General features: G+C 43.2%; 1 protein-coding gene across 1 annotated transcript; it reads left to right on the forward strand.

The window, feature by feature from the left end:
* Window positions 1-13,737: 13,737 nt before the first annotated feature.
* Window positions 13,738-15,218, forward strand: MYCFIDRAFT_205444 (uncharacterized protein; the record flags this gene model as incomplete). Its single annotated transcript, XM_007933840.1, has 3 exons — window positions 13,738-14,708; window positions 14,771-14,855; window positions 15,206-15,218. Exons 1-3 carry the CDS (start codon window positions 13,829-13,831, stop codon window positions 15,216-15,218), a joined length of 978 nt encoding a protein of 325 aa, XP_007932031.1. The 5' UTR covers window positions 13,738-13,828.
* Window positions 15,219-15,322: the final 104 nt, after the last annotated feature.

Raw genomic sequence — 15,322 nt, forward strand, 5'->3', positions numbered from 1 at the left:
TACTGCCTAGTTAGTTAGAGAGCGGTAGTATAGCGATAGAGTCTATCTTAGCCGCAATAATAGCCTATATATTATTCGAGAGAGTCTTTCTCGATAGCCGGAGGCCTATTATTTCTATAAAGGTTGCGGTGCTATTAATGCCCGTAATATAGCTACCTTCCTATTTAAGGATCTGTTTTACCGCTAGGGAACACCTTACGAGGTTATCTTAGACAACGCTACTATTAGGACCAAAGAGGCTACACGTGATTGGTATATGACTAGGTCGAGTAAAGCTAGGGTCTCGATGCCTTAGGCAGGGCTTGGCGCTTAGCGTTAGGCCAACTCTCCTGCCTTCCTCCCTCTCCTTCTAGATCCTTATCGAATACTACACTAATTCACTACTACCCTATCTACCTGCTAACATAACCCTTCTTATACAGTATTCGATCTACCCTTTAAGGGCAGCAGCTAGATAGTCCTTATTTCAAGCTTTTAGCGGTATAGCTACGAACAAGACTAATCTAACTATATTGCGCCCTAAGAACGGGACCTACACGTACTATTCTATCGAAACAACCGTACCAATCATTAAGCAAGGCCTTCTATACGGCCTATTATACTAAGTCAATCGCACTAGACTAATATCTACTAATTCCGCTATATCCGCATCTTAGGGGCTAACAATACATTATTAGTATTACCCCCTATTACAATAGCCGGCTTATTACGAAACAACAACCGTGCTGCCGCTAGCAGCGCTAGCAACGACAATGCTAGTAGTACAGTACCTGCTAAAGTGCCTACTAGAGTACCTACTAAAGTGCCTCCTGCCGAAGAGCCTGCTATAGGACCTGCTAAAGAAGAACCTGCAGTTCTAGGTAACGACCTAGAATTGCCTATCGACGACATTCTTAACAATATTGTCAACCGTCGATATAGCTAGCTAGCCTTTAGTCCCCAACTAGTAGCGAGACTTTAGGAAGCTACCTAAAATAGGCTCACTACCTTGCGTCAAGAACAATAGCTAAAGGATAATCTCCTCGAGATTCGCCGTCTATAGGAAGCCCTAACAACTACTACTAAGCCGATAGTAGGGCCTTCCTTACTACCCGTCCCTGTCTAAAAGAAGGATGCTAAGCTTAAGGACTATACCGTATTTGACGGCTCTAGTCGCAAACAATACAATAATTATATACGCGATTATAAGCTTAACCAACGAAATGCGCCGAGGGCTCTTCTAGATGACTATTCACTAGTTGTCTACGCGATGTAGTACATCAATAGCGACCTAAAGCGTACCTAGGATAACTATTTCGATTCCCTTACTAATTAGACCGCTGTTTAGTAGCAAGACTACAAGACCATTATGCTAGATACCCTTAGAAACCCTATACTAAGGCAATAGCACGCTTAGGACTAGTACCTTCGGGCTAAGCAAAAGACTAATCAATCAGCCCGTTTATTTGAGGCCTATTTAAAGACCCTCGAGGACGATTTGCTAGCTAAGACCGACTCTATCTAGATTTCCGAAATACGCCCTAAATTGCGATAGGAATTGGTCCTTAAATTGGACCGCCGTCGTGTGTTCGAATAGGCTAACCTAACACGCATTCAATTTATAGTCGAAGTGGAAACAGCCGAGCGGGCTGTCTAGCTCTAACAACGACTAGAATCGAGGATCCGACTAGCTAGTACTAACCGTAGCAACCGCGGCCGCGGAGGAAACCAAGGTTCCTACTATAATAACAATGCTAACAATAGGAACAGTAACAATAACCGTAGAAGAGGCCGTAGCCGCCGGCTATATAGAGGAGGCCGCGATAGGGGCCGTAGAAGGGGCTCGTATCCCTACAATGCTAACCGCTCTACTAACAATAATAACAGCTACGGCAGTCTACTAACCGGATTGAAGTGCTTCAATTGTAATAGCACTAGCTATCTACTAGGCCAATGCGACAAACCTAAGGACTAGGCCCGAATTGACCGTGCTTCCGCCGAGCATAGGAAACATCTTTTAGCCGCTAATGCTACCCTAGTCGGCTCTTTTAATTAGTCGAAAAAAGAGTAAGCGCCGCACTAACTATTAGCCTTGTACGGCGTAAGACTATCGACATTGTGCTAGCTATTATACGTACCTGTCTTATATCTAGGCCCGATACTAACTATAAGGCAAAGGTTATACTAGACCCCGGAAATTCAGTTAGCGCCCTTATTAGCTATTACCTAGCTAAGCAATTAGACCTCCGACAACTGCCGAAAACTAACCTACTAACCCTTGCTTAGTTTAATAACGCTCGGCACTTGACCTATAGGGCCTACTATATTCCTATAGTTCTAAAAGACGACCTCGGAAATGAACGCCTACTAAACTTTACTACCTACGCGGTAGACATAGACAGCCTCCTATCCGACATTGTTATTAGCAACCCTGTTCTTAAGTACTATGCTATAGTTATAGACTTAGGCAGTTAACAATAGCGATTTGGAATCGCTAGGAAAGAGGATATTAAACACATCGATATTAGCGAGTATCCTAATAATATTAGGATCCTATTTATTAGCAACCTAACACTAGCCTCCGCCTTAGCTAATCCGACTACCGACCTGCTCGGTAGTAATAACGATAAACCTGTGCCCCCTAATAGTATAGACCCTAATTAGCTCGAACGTATACTAGTGCCTATTCGAGAGACCTATATTAATATATTCAAACATTACCTAGCATCGACATTGCCTATGTTTAAGGAGACAGATTATAAGATTAACATTATAGAGGGCAAGGAGGTTCCTTTTAGCCCCCTCTACAACCTTAGTAAACGAGAGCTTGCTATATTGCGTAAGTACCTAGAGGAAAACCTAGCTAATAGTCGCATTCGGTACAGTAACAGCCCTGCTAGTGCACTAATCCTGTTTGTTCTAAAGAAGGATAGTAGCCTACGGTTATGCATCGATTACCGTAGACTTAATGCTGTTACTATTAAAGATCGTTGTCTACTTCCTCTTATTAATAAGACCCTCGATCGCCTTTCTAGTGCCTACTACTATACTACATTAGATATTAAGGACGCCTATTACCGCATCCGTATTCGCAAGGGCGATAAATAGAAGACAGCCTTTCGCACTCGCTATAGCTATTTTAAGTACTTAGTTATGCTATTTAGGCTAGCTAATGCCCCTGCTACATTCTAGTTCTATATCAATCGGGCCCTATTAGGCCTATTAGATCACCTCTGTATAGTTTACCTAGATGACATCCTGGTTTACATACACTCTCCTAACATTACGGAATACTAGGCTATAGTCCGTAAGGTACTCGATCGCCTAAGGGCCTATAGCTTGTATTGCAAGCCTTCTAAATGCACCTTTGCTACTAAGGAGGTGTTATTCCTTAGCTTTCTTATTTCAACCGAGGGTATTAAGGCTAATCCTAACCGGATTAAAACAATTACTAAATAGCCCGTTCCTACGTCTATTAAAGAGCTTCAATTATTCCTAGGTTTTGCTAACTTCTACCGTCGGTTTATTAAGGGCTATTTACGGCATATAATGCCCCTAACTAAGCTCACTAAAACTAAGGCTAACCCAACTAGAGAGTTCAAATAGACTAATAGAGCATAAGCCGCTTTTAACGGCCTAAAGCAACGCTTCACTAATGTCCCCTTATTATACTATTTCGTACTAAGCAAGCAGATCCGAATTGAAACTAACGCTTTACAGTTCGCTATATCAGCTATTATGTTATAGCAGGCTAATAATACCTATTAGCACCCGATTGCCTTCTTTTTACGGAAGATAATCGACGTAGAACGTCGGTACGAGACCTATAAGTAAGAGCTCCTAGCAATCGTAGAAGCCTTTAAGCACTAGCGCTATTATCTCGATAGTACTTAGCACCCTATTCAGGTCTATACGGACTATAATAACCTCCGTGGAATCACGAAGGTTACTAGGGTTATAGGTCGATAGGCTAGATAGGCCGTCTACCTCGCCGGGTTCGATTTTAATATATTACATCGGCTAGGCGTAAGTAACCCTGCTAATAGCCTATCGAGGCGACCTAATTACGACAGCGAAACCTAACATATTAATTCTCTGTTTCCAACCCTATAGCATAAGATTGCTATAGACCTTGCTATAAAGCAGGCGTAGGATAAGCGGACTTCCGGACCCCGCGGCGGCAACAAATACTATAGCGGAGTTGTCGTTCTTCTAGTGCACGTTAAAAAGGACGTAGATCGCTCGAGCTATAACGACTCGATTAAAGATATTGCTATCTATAGCGATAGCACTATAGAAGAGGTTGCAGTTAATCCGGCTGCTAGTGCTATTAGATATATATAATGCGTACCTCGTTCGATAGTACGGGTGCTATTGAATGACCTTGTAAACGGGGATAGTCAATCGTTTATAGATAAGCTGTTACGTGCTTAGTAGAGGGACGCCTTTGCTGTCGAGCGCATTAATAAGCTTATAAGTAGGCGGGCGACTCGATCCGGCAAGAGTAACAACAATTAGTCGATCGACGACAAAGGTTACTTAAAGTTCAAGGGCAGATACTATATCCCCGCTAAACAATCGATTAGATAAGAGCTTTTGAAGAGGCACTATAATAGTAAGCTCGCTAGTTACTATAGTATAGAGAGGTCGTACGAGTTACTATCGCGTATATACTACTAGCTAAATAGTAAGCGGCATATAAAGGAGTATATACAGACCTATGCAGTATACTAGCGAGTTAAAGCACTAAAGCACTTACTATTTGGCGAGTTGTCTTCACTCCCTGTTCTAAAGAAGCTATTTGCTAAGCTTATAATAGACTTCATTATAGGCCTTCCTCCTACTAAGCGTAGGGGCAGCAAGGATATATATAATGCTATCCTTGTTGTAGTAGATCGATTTACTAAAGGCGCTCGATACATCCCGGCGCGGAAGGATTAGACTGCTATTAATATAGTAGAGGCGCTATAGACTAACATCTTCTATACCTATTAGGGAACCCCTAAGGGGATAGTCTCCGATAGGGGTACGACATTCATATCGCACTATTAGAGCGAAATATGCCTATAGCTAAGACTGAAGCATCGGCTATTAATAGCCTTCTATCTATAGACTGACGGTTAAATAGAGAGGTAGAATGCCACCCTATAGCAGTACCTGCGTAGTTACATTAACGAGAATCCTAGGGATTGGGTCAATCTCCTATAGCCTATAGAATTCGTATACAACAATAGTGTACACTCATTAACTAAGGTTTCACTATATATAGCTATAATAGGTTAAAACGCCGCGTTGCTATAAGATCCATTTACCTCGCTCGAGGCCGAGCGTAAGGAAAGGGAAGCGCGTCAAGTACTAGAGACACTAGCGGTAATAGAACGTATCTAGAAGATGCGAGAAATCTATACTAAGATAGCCGAGAAGTTAACAAAGGCTTAAGAGTACTAAAAGACCTACTACGACAAGCACTATACGCCGATAACCTTTAAATAAGGCGACATAGTTATACTAAGCACTAAGAACCTCCGCATCCGCAAGCACCTATTACCTAACGGCAAAACAAGGCCTAAGCTCGCACTAAGATACATTAGCCCATTCCGTATTCGAGAAGTTAAGGGCTCCTCCGTATAGGCCTATTAGTTGTAGCTCCTACCTTATTATACTATCTATAACACCTTCTATATATCCCTCCTTAAGCCGTACTACCTGCGCGAAGGGGATAAAGCCCCTACAGAACACGAAGACATACTAGCGGATAGTAAGGAGCTGTAGTCTATAGAACGTATCCTATAGTATCGCACTAGGTAAGGCAAGAAGGAGTACCTACTAAGATAGCAAGGCTATTTACCTAAATAGGACTCGTAGGAAGCTAAAGACTCTTTTAAAGACATAACTAAGTTGTTAGATAAGTATTAGACTAGCGTAAAGAACAAGAAGAAGGCTAAGGGCCTATAATGTCGCCTAGGAATAATGCTACCCCCGGGGTACTATTAGCTAACCAATTAGAGGCCGGCAAACTAGGACAATAAGACTACACTACTATAGTAAACGCGTACCGAGTGTTAATAAGCGCGCTATAACGCGTCAACTATCCGCTGCTCTTTTAGGAAACTACCTCTCTACTAACGCGCCCTATAGGTCCCCCTCTTATTCTTTATTCTATCGAGGCCTCGAGACCTAAGCGTTCGACAAGGGCGACGTACGCGCGCGTACGAATGACGGTAATAAAGGTAATAGTGTCGCGCTACGAGCTGGTAGTGCGCCGGCGGCCGGCGCGGCTATATTAGTAACGGTGTTACGGAGTGTATTGTTAGTCGAAGAAGGAAATCGAAAGCAAGGTGAAGTTAGCGCTAAGACGACTAGCGCTGCTATTGTTAACATTACTTGCTGTTATCGCTACGCCTATAGACACAACCTTACCTACACTACGAGCCTAAGGCACCCTTAATCAAAACTTTGATTAAAGCCTTAAGCCTGTTAAAGGTTTAATTAAAACTTTAAGGCTAAGTCAAAACTTTAACTAAGTTAAAAGATTGAGCGACCAATAGACTAACTAAGGGCAAAACTATAGAGCTAAGCTAGCCGGGGTCGATCTTGCGGACAATAGGTTACTCCTCGATCTTTCCGACCCTTTAAGCGAGGCGAACCTCTACTACTACACTTACAATAGCCTTTACTTATAGAAACCAGAAGAACTGAGTTTTTTGAAAAGATATAATTGGTTGACACTTAAAGGCTACTAAACCTAACTAATTTGGGCTGGTGAAACTACGATAGTAAATAATAGCCCTCGTAACAATAAGAACAACCCTCGGAAGCGGACAAACCCTCGGAGCGGACATTTCTAGGTCTGTTAGAGTAGACGCAAAGAACTCGTACGACATCACTTAGAACGGAGGCAGTACTACAATACCTCGTACGTCTACCTATTATAGTAGGGAAGACGCGCTCGTATTATAATTGGTCGAAGGCCCTCAATTCTTATAGATACATATCACTTTATAGTTCATTATATATAGAGATAGCGCAGTTAGAGTTGTACATTATATTGTTTAGAGGTGAGGTTTAACATAGTTACATAATTAGGTAGTTGAGTGTTCAATTCAGCGCGGGCTAAGCAGCTTATTAGACTTGCTAAGTTAGCGGCAATAGAGGTCGAGATTAGAACATAGGCAGGCTACGAGGGCGCGGCCTTTAGAAGGGAAGCGTGTATTAGGACCAAAGAGGCTACACGTGATTAGCATATAACTAGGTCGAGTGAAGCTAGGGTCTCGATACCTTAGGCAGGGCTTAGCGCTTAGCGTTAGGCTAACTCTCCTGCCTTCCTCCCTCTCCTTCTAGATCCTTATCGAATACTACACTAATTCACTACTACCCTATCTACCTGCTGACATAACCCTTCTTACAGCTACGAACAATATAGCTAAGAAGGTTTAAGCGCTACTTGTTTCGTATAGGGCTAAGAACGTTCGTATCTCCCTATACTATCCCTAGTCGAATACTATTATTAAGCGCGGCTATCGGTCGTTAATTAATGCCCTATCTAAGATAACTAATAGTAGCGATAGGTCCGTTCCTATCTCTACCCGCGTTCTAGCCCTTCTCTAGGCGGATCGAACTACTATTATCGATACGACTAGACTTACGCTAGTAGAGCTTATAATTAGAAGGGACGCCGTTCTTCCGATTAAGTTGTCCTACCGTACGTATAGCGTTTACGACTAGGGATCTGTTCGTACTAGAGTAGATCTCCTTACTCTGCGCGCTAAGGCTCTTAAGGATATAACTACTACTTCTTAGGAGGGACTTGCTCGACAACGTCGCCTTCGTAAGGAGGCTAAGTAGTATTTCGACGACTATAATGCTATTAACTAGGAGCCTCTAAAGGTTAGCGATATAGTCCTTCTATACCGGTCCGAACTAGAGTATAGTTACTCCTATAAGCTAGCCTTTAAGTAGAAGGGTCCTTATAGAGTAAAGGAGGTCCTTTACTCGGGTTCCGTATACCTTCTTTAGGAGCTAGATAGTGCTACCTTAAAGCACACTTACCCTCGGGCTAATCTAAAGAAGATCGTTTAGTTACGCGAACCTGTCTACCCTCCGCTAACCGAGGAGGAAGTTAGTGCCTCTATAGACCCTCTACCGTCCTTAGATGCCTATCGGGAGGAGGATCCTACCGCTATTATAGATCCTGTTCTACCTACGAACTATGCCTATCCCTAGATTCGTCTTAGTAAGCTATTAGGAATAACTTAAGAACAAAGGGAGGGTTATATACGGATTAACTATATATAGAGCGTTTCCGATATTAATTCCGATTCTAATAGTAAACTAGACTTCTAGCTATCTAACTCTAACTCCGAGGAACCTAACTAGTCTAGCGATAAAGACCGCCTAGAATTATAGCTAGACGACCCCGAGACTAAATAATCGCATGTCCTTTCCTGCCTCTACTACGTTGCTTTCCTTACCTCTATTAACTATTCTCCGCGCTATTAATGTAGAGCGCTACCCTTTAGCTTTAGTCCTTACTGCCTATTCCTACGGATATTAATGCTCTTAGTTATTGCCCTTTTTTGCTTTTACCTTGTCTATTGTTTTGCTCTTTTGTCTTTTGCCTTCGATTAATGTTGCTATAGCTTTACTCTTTTTGTGTTTCCTTAGAAAAGAACTATACGAGGCATAACTTCCGAATAATACCCTAGGGGTAGCATTCGGAAGCTAGCCGAACCTAACCTCCCGCCCTTCTAGGACTACTTCCCTCTAGTTTCCTAGTCTCTAGCAACCGCCCTTAGGTAGCAACGATAATAAGATACTCCGCTAGAGAAGATTGTTCCTGCCCTAATTAGTATTAGTTACGTAGGACACTAAGAAAGGGAGGATCCCTCTCCCTTCCTAGCTCTTAGATAGACGTAGTAACCTAGGCCTATAGCCTCTAAGAATAGGGACCTTAGGCCGCTAAGCTTAGTGTCTAGAAGAAAGAAGAACGTACGGGCTACGTTTATATGCCTGCTGCTATAAAAGGTAATACTGCATCTATAACGATAGTGCTATAGGCTAATATAAGCTACGCTAGGCCTAGGCGATTTGCTCCTAATTGCCGAGCATCTCTAGAGAAAAGCCAATGCTACCCCGGGGGTATTATTAGTCCCGCTAGCCTTACTACTATAGATTACTACTAGGTACTCGAACTAACTAGTTACATTTCGAGTGCGCGGGAATCTACGAAAGCTAGAGGTTAATAAAGGCGCGTAGTCGCTACTAGCAATTAGCTAGATCGATTGTTAAACTTTAGCCTACCCTACTAATAAAGGAGTCTCGTATATAGCTTCACTTTTTAGGGTCTATATATAGTCGTTATCCGTTTGCTTTACCGGAATATACGGACTACGCTACCTTCGTACCCTATTTAAGGCGAGCTTTCTAAGCTCTTTCTTCTACTCGAATACTAACTAACTTACTACCGCCTACCCCCTCCCCCTCCTTCTATCTAAACCCTTTAATTATTATTAACAAGCTACGAACGTTTTTGTAAACTCGTTACTAACTCCTTTCCGCTCTAGTCGACTAAGATGTCTTCCGGCGCCCTAAATCCGCTAGGCGCTAGTAGTAGTAGCAACCTACTAGCTCTAAACCTAGGCGTACTAGTCCCGATCGAAGCCCCCTCCGATAGCGCCTTAGCTACTATAACTAGCCTCGAGCACTACTTCTAGATCGTTACCGCCTTTAAAGACCCTTAAGAGAAGATCTAGAACGCTCGCACCCTGCTACGCGTTATTAATAGGAACATTAAGAAGGCTACTATCTTAGTTGCGTATAGTATAAACAACTTGCGTTAGTCTATCGGTAAGCGTATCTTTAAGCGCGAGGTCCTTAACGATATAGATATCGAACAAGCCTTTCCTATCGTCTATAGCCTCGAGACGGCCGGTACCTAGATTCGTTTACGCTTTAAGACCCTCGACTAGGCCTTCGAATATTAGGGAGGACTAAGTAGTCTTCCTAAGAGCCTTATTAACTTCGCCTATAGTAGACAAGAGCGTACTAAGTAGGTCTCTTCGTTCGTTAATAAGTATAAGGTCTGTCGTTAAGGCGCCGAGTATCTTTCCTATACTATAATCTATCGTATGTCTACCGCTAGTAAGAAGGTAGGCAAGCAGTTACTTAACTTGTCCTTTACGCTTAACGACTTTACGACAGCCTACTAGAAGAAGCACTACGATGCGATTATCTAGGTCGATCTTAACGTATAGACAACTAAGGATCTACTAAAAGAGAAGGGCTATCGTATTAATAGTATAGGCTTTATTATTAAAGGTTAAGAGGCTCCTATCGTTAATATCCTTAAACGTAAGGCTCTTCGCCTAGAAACCGAGGCCGATATGGCTACTAGTCTTACGCTCGCTATAGAAATGTAGGCTAAAGATCGTCGCTCGACCCGCAACCGTAAGGTCCCTTAAGAAGTTTAAGACGAGCGCGCTAAGGCCGAAGTAGCGCGTAAGAAGGCATTGTATGCTCGCTAGGCCCTCCGCAAGGCTAGCAAGAAGTATAGCACTCCTTCTAGTACCGACTATAGTACTAACTATAGTACTAACTATAGTAACTCGGATATTAATATGCTAGATATACTACTAGAAGATGTCTCCTCTAAAGGCTCCTTTAGCGAGCGTAGAGATAGAGGCCTCTCGCTAATCCTATTAACTAAGAATATCTATAGTTCTTATAAGGGCGACTCTATTGCGCACCTTATCACTAAGATCGATATAGTTCCTAAAGCCGATATAGGCAAAGCTCCTGCCGCCCTATCTATCTATTAATAGCTCGACGACCTTAGTAAGCTAGGTAAAGAGCGGTTTACTATATATGCTAACTATATTAAGAAGGCTACTAAGGTCTATAGTCTTTATACTAGTGCTAAGACGAGTGTCCTTATTAGCCGCCTATTAAAGATTAGACGTAATATCGCTAATTAAGATACCTTCGCTGCCCTTAAGGCTAATTAGGCCTATACGGACTAGTTTCCTAGACGCCCTATTACTGCCCCGACATCTCTAGGACTCTACGCGTTCAACCTTACTAGTACTATTACTCGCGCCCTTACGCTGACGGATCGCTAGAGCAAGTTCGTTACTAGTATCCTTAGCTAAGGCACTTTCTTCGACCGCTTTCGCTAAACTAGCAACGCTATCTTCCCTTAAGTCTTTAGTTAGTTATAAGAACCTCGCGGAGTACATCTTCCTTTCCTTATCGATCTAATATAGGAGGAGTTTGAAATGTACCTCTAGTATATACGTACAATGCCTAAGTCTAAGCAAGAAGGCCGTAATACCCTTTAAACTTATAGTATAAGCAACTAAATCGTCCGCTAGCACCCTACCCTATAGCTCTTAGCTATCGCCCTTCGACCTAATTACATATACGAGCTTATCTCTATCCCTAAGCCTACTAAGTTCTTTAAGGTTGGCGGTACTTATAAAAACTGTCCTTTTAAGGAGTCTACTCGTCTCGGACAAGATATAGTTAAGCTCGTAGCTAGCGAAGGTACTAGTTACCTACGTATTAAGGTCTGCCTTATATCTAAGGATAAGACTAGCTACTCTACTATTATCGAAGGTATATATTAGCCTGAGGTCTTTGCGAACTAGGTTAAGAAGCTTAAGGCTCGTAGCCTAGTCCTACTAAGCAAGATCGGTAAGCTTACTAATAAGCACCTTACCGACGACGACCTCGACTATATATTCGATAGTTAGCCTAATAGTAAGGGGCGTAAAGCGGAGTAGATCCTCAACCCTCTAAAGGAGTGCGAGGTCTCTATTTAGATGCTATACCTACTATATAGTAATCTAAAGACTAAGAGCAACCGTATATTAATTAACCTAGGCTACTCTCGCATTATTAACGGTACTAAGGTTAAGGGCTACGAGAACTTAATAGTCTCTTAGGTTGCTAAAGCGCATCGCAATCTAACCGCCCTCCTAGCCTCTAACTCCTTCGTACTATTCGCTTTCCCTACGGCGATCTTAGTCGAAGGCCTCGGCTATATCTCCGACGCTCTAGTTAGTAGGATTCCTTAGTTAAGTTACGTTATTTAGAACGAAGTTAAACAGATCCTCTAGCTTAATAACGAAGGACTTAAGGAATATCTATACGATTAGGAGAAAGCTGCAACGGAAAAGGCTATTAATCTCCTCGTTAATTAAGCTTTCTACGAGGGACAGTACTTCGGTGCTAATAGCTTTAACGTATACAGAGGAGATTTCGAGAGCCGACTAGCAGATAAGGTTATTGCTAGTAAGGATTACGGCGCGTTAAAGCAACAGTAGGTCTATATAGTGTTACTTAGGAAGTCGTTTTTACATAATTATAGTATCTAGGATTAATACTACCCTAGGGGTATTATTACGGAGTTCTGAAAATAGCCTTAGCTAAGAACGCTAAGGATGTATATATGTTTGTTTTAAGCGCGTAATGTGAAGCGTGTCTAGTTAGATACGAAGAAAGGGAGGGATATTAGCTAGTAACCGGCCCTATACCTATAGGCTAGTTTTAAGCCTATATAAGAGGCCTCCTTCTATAGAGTAGATAGATTATTAACCTCGTATAGTACATTGTTTATGTTACACTTCTACAATGCCTATATTGTAGGGCTCTAGTTATTAGCCTAAGCGACAGTCTCGTTATCCTATCTTGCTAAACATAGCTGCCTATATTGCTATAGGTTATGTTACCCTCGGTAGCTTATACTATTGCTATAAGTAGTAGTAGTAGTGTTAGTTTCCGTCCTTTACTATACTAGACACTCTCTAACTAGTTTAACGTTCTATAGTCTAATAAATGCGCTATCCGCAATAGCTCTTATAAACGGCTATTTGTTACTCGTAGGGTCGCTAAACGCAATCTAGACGTTTATTCGAGGCCTCGCTTCTAACGCCTACCTTACTAGATAGTTTAGGCCTATATTAGTAGCATTAGTAGCAAAGGACCTATAGTCTTATAGAATATAAGCGATTAGGGCACTATAACTGTAGCCTTATATATAAGACGCATTATTCTAGTCGTTGCTAAGGAAATAGGCCGTATAAACAGCCTTATTGCCGGACAATAGTATAACTATATACTAGCGCTTTATTAACGTACTGCTATCTTCTAGTAAGACGGCGCTACCTCGTATAGAGCGGCCTCGACTATTGCCGCTATATAATAGCGCAATATTGCCTTAATAGACTAGCTACCTTCTTTACCTAATTTAAACCCGATTAAGAATATATAGCGCGCGATTAAGGCAGGCATTAAACAGCGTAGAGACAGGCTAATAGGCCGTAAACTAGTACTAGTAATCCTTCGAGAATACGACAATATTACTAACTAATAGCTTAACTTCTAGATTAGCAGTATGCTATAGCGTTGTTAAGAGGTTATTAATACTAATAGCGGCCAAACTCGTTAGTAGATAGTGTCTTAATTATTGTCTTTGTTTGCCTTCTATACGGCTCTTAATTATTGTCTATAGTAGCCTTCTATATAGCTTAAAAATAGCTCCTTCTTAACCCTAATCGATACCTTCGAGAACTGAGGTTTTAGCAATGTACGGCGATTGGTTATTGCCCCGGTCCACTCACTATAACTACTAGGGGATAGCGGGACTAACTAGCAGGGAGGTAATTACAAGCGCCAGTTTAGCGCATTAGCACTCCGATGCGCCCAGAGCCTGTAGAGCCGAGCTGTGTTTTCGTCCTCGGCTTTAGTTCGTGGAACAACAAGTGCATGAGCTGAGAACACCTCCCAAGGAGCGATTTTGAGCACGCAGTTTCCACCTTTGTTGACACCTCAGACGGCCTGCCAAACAACGATGAAGCTAATTAGAGCTCAGACTGTCGAGATTCTTGAAGGTGCCCGCATCGAGCACTGCAGATATGCAATCGTATCGCATCGCTGGGGCGATGAGGAGATTGAATTCCAAGAGTTTGGGACCGTTTCTTGCCGAAAGAAAGCAGGATGGAAGAAAGTGGAACATGCCTGCAGATTGGCCCGAGAACAGGGGTATGAATATGTGTGGATCGACACTTGCTGCATCGACAAGAAGAGCAGCGCAGAGCTATCGCAGGCCATCAACTCGATGTTTGAGTGGTATCAGCGCGCCGAGGAATGCTTTGTCTTCTTGACAGATGTTGTCAGCACTGAGCCTGATCAGAATTTCAAACGAAGCGATTGGTTTAATCGCGGATGGACTCTCCAAGAGCTGCTGGCGTGTAAGCGCGCCACCTTCTACAACAAGCGGTATGAAGCCATCGGCACCAAGGCCAAATTAGCGGGTCACATTTCCGATGTCACGAGCATCGATGCCGTTTACCTTCAGCGGGGGAGGGATGTGAAGAACATCCACGATGCGAGCCTTGCTGAGCGTATGAGCTGGGCTGCCAAGCGAAAGACGGAGCGGCCTGAAGATATCGCGTACTGCCTCCTGGGCATCTTCGAAGTCAACATGCCCTTACTGTATGGCGAAGGAGGCACACGCGCCTTTCTCCGCCTTCAACTCCAAATCATCGAGCACTCGGATGACGAGTCTATCCTTGCATGGCCAGAAGAGTCGTGCAGGAATGAAGATTACCCCAACCCCGGCCTTCTCGCACAACACCCGAGAGCCTTTGAGTACTGTGCTTCAATCAAGCCTCTTCATACGAGACGCCACCCGCCTCACACCTTCACGAGTCGTGGATTGGAGCTTCATTGTGCATCGTCCTGGTTCGACGCTTCACATGCCCCCGACAAAGCAGACCAGAACACATTCGAGATGATCTTTCCCTTGGACTGCGAGATCCACGAGCCGGAGCGCGCCAAGCTTGCTCTCATTTTACGCAAGTCTCCTGCCACAGGCAGCTTGTATCGGGACCGATGTCAGAAACTTGAGAGTCAGAGCGTGTTCTTCCATTACTTCACGCAGCCAATCACGGTCCACGTGCCTCAGCCAGAACTTGGGCAGTCGGGCTCGAGGTCCTCTGGCGGTGAGACTGCAACGGGACCCCTGATCTGGATTTTTAGCAATAGGCTTGCCAGATGGACACTGGAGATTGCTGTGATTCTTGCAACACTATTGATGTTAACGCGGCTCCAAGTTCTTGTAGCATCTTCTAGTTCCCTGGCGCTATCAGCCACGCAGCTGATTGCGTGGGTTTCTTGGTCAATCTTGTGGTCTATCACCGGACAGGATAAAAGCTTCCTCGCAAAGGCGCTCAGTATAGGACTCATTGTCGCCTTGGCTTGTGGGTTGCGTTCTCGTAACTTGGATGATGTCTCGAGGATGCCATGAGAGCTTGAGTAGTTTGTTCACGGACGTTGATCGAGG

Source organism: Pseudocercospora fijiensis (assembly GCF_000340215.1).
Source record: "Pseudocercospora fijiensis CIRAD86 unplaced genomic scaffold MYCFIscaffold_12, whole genome shotgun sequence".
NCBI classification, from domain to species: Eukaryota; Fungi; Ascomycota; class Dothideomycetes; order Mycosphaerellales; family Mycosphaerellaceae; genus Pseudocercospora; species Pseudocercospora fijiensis.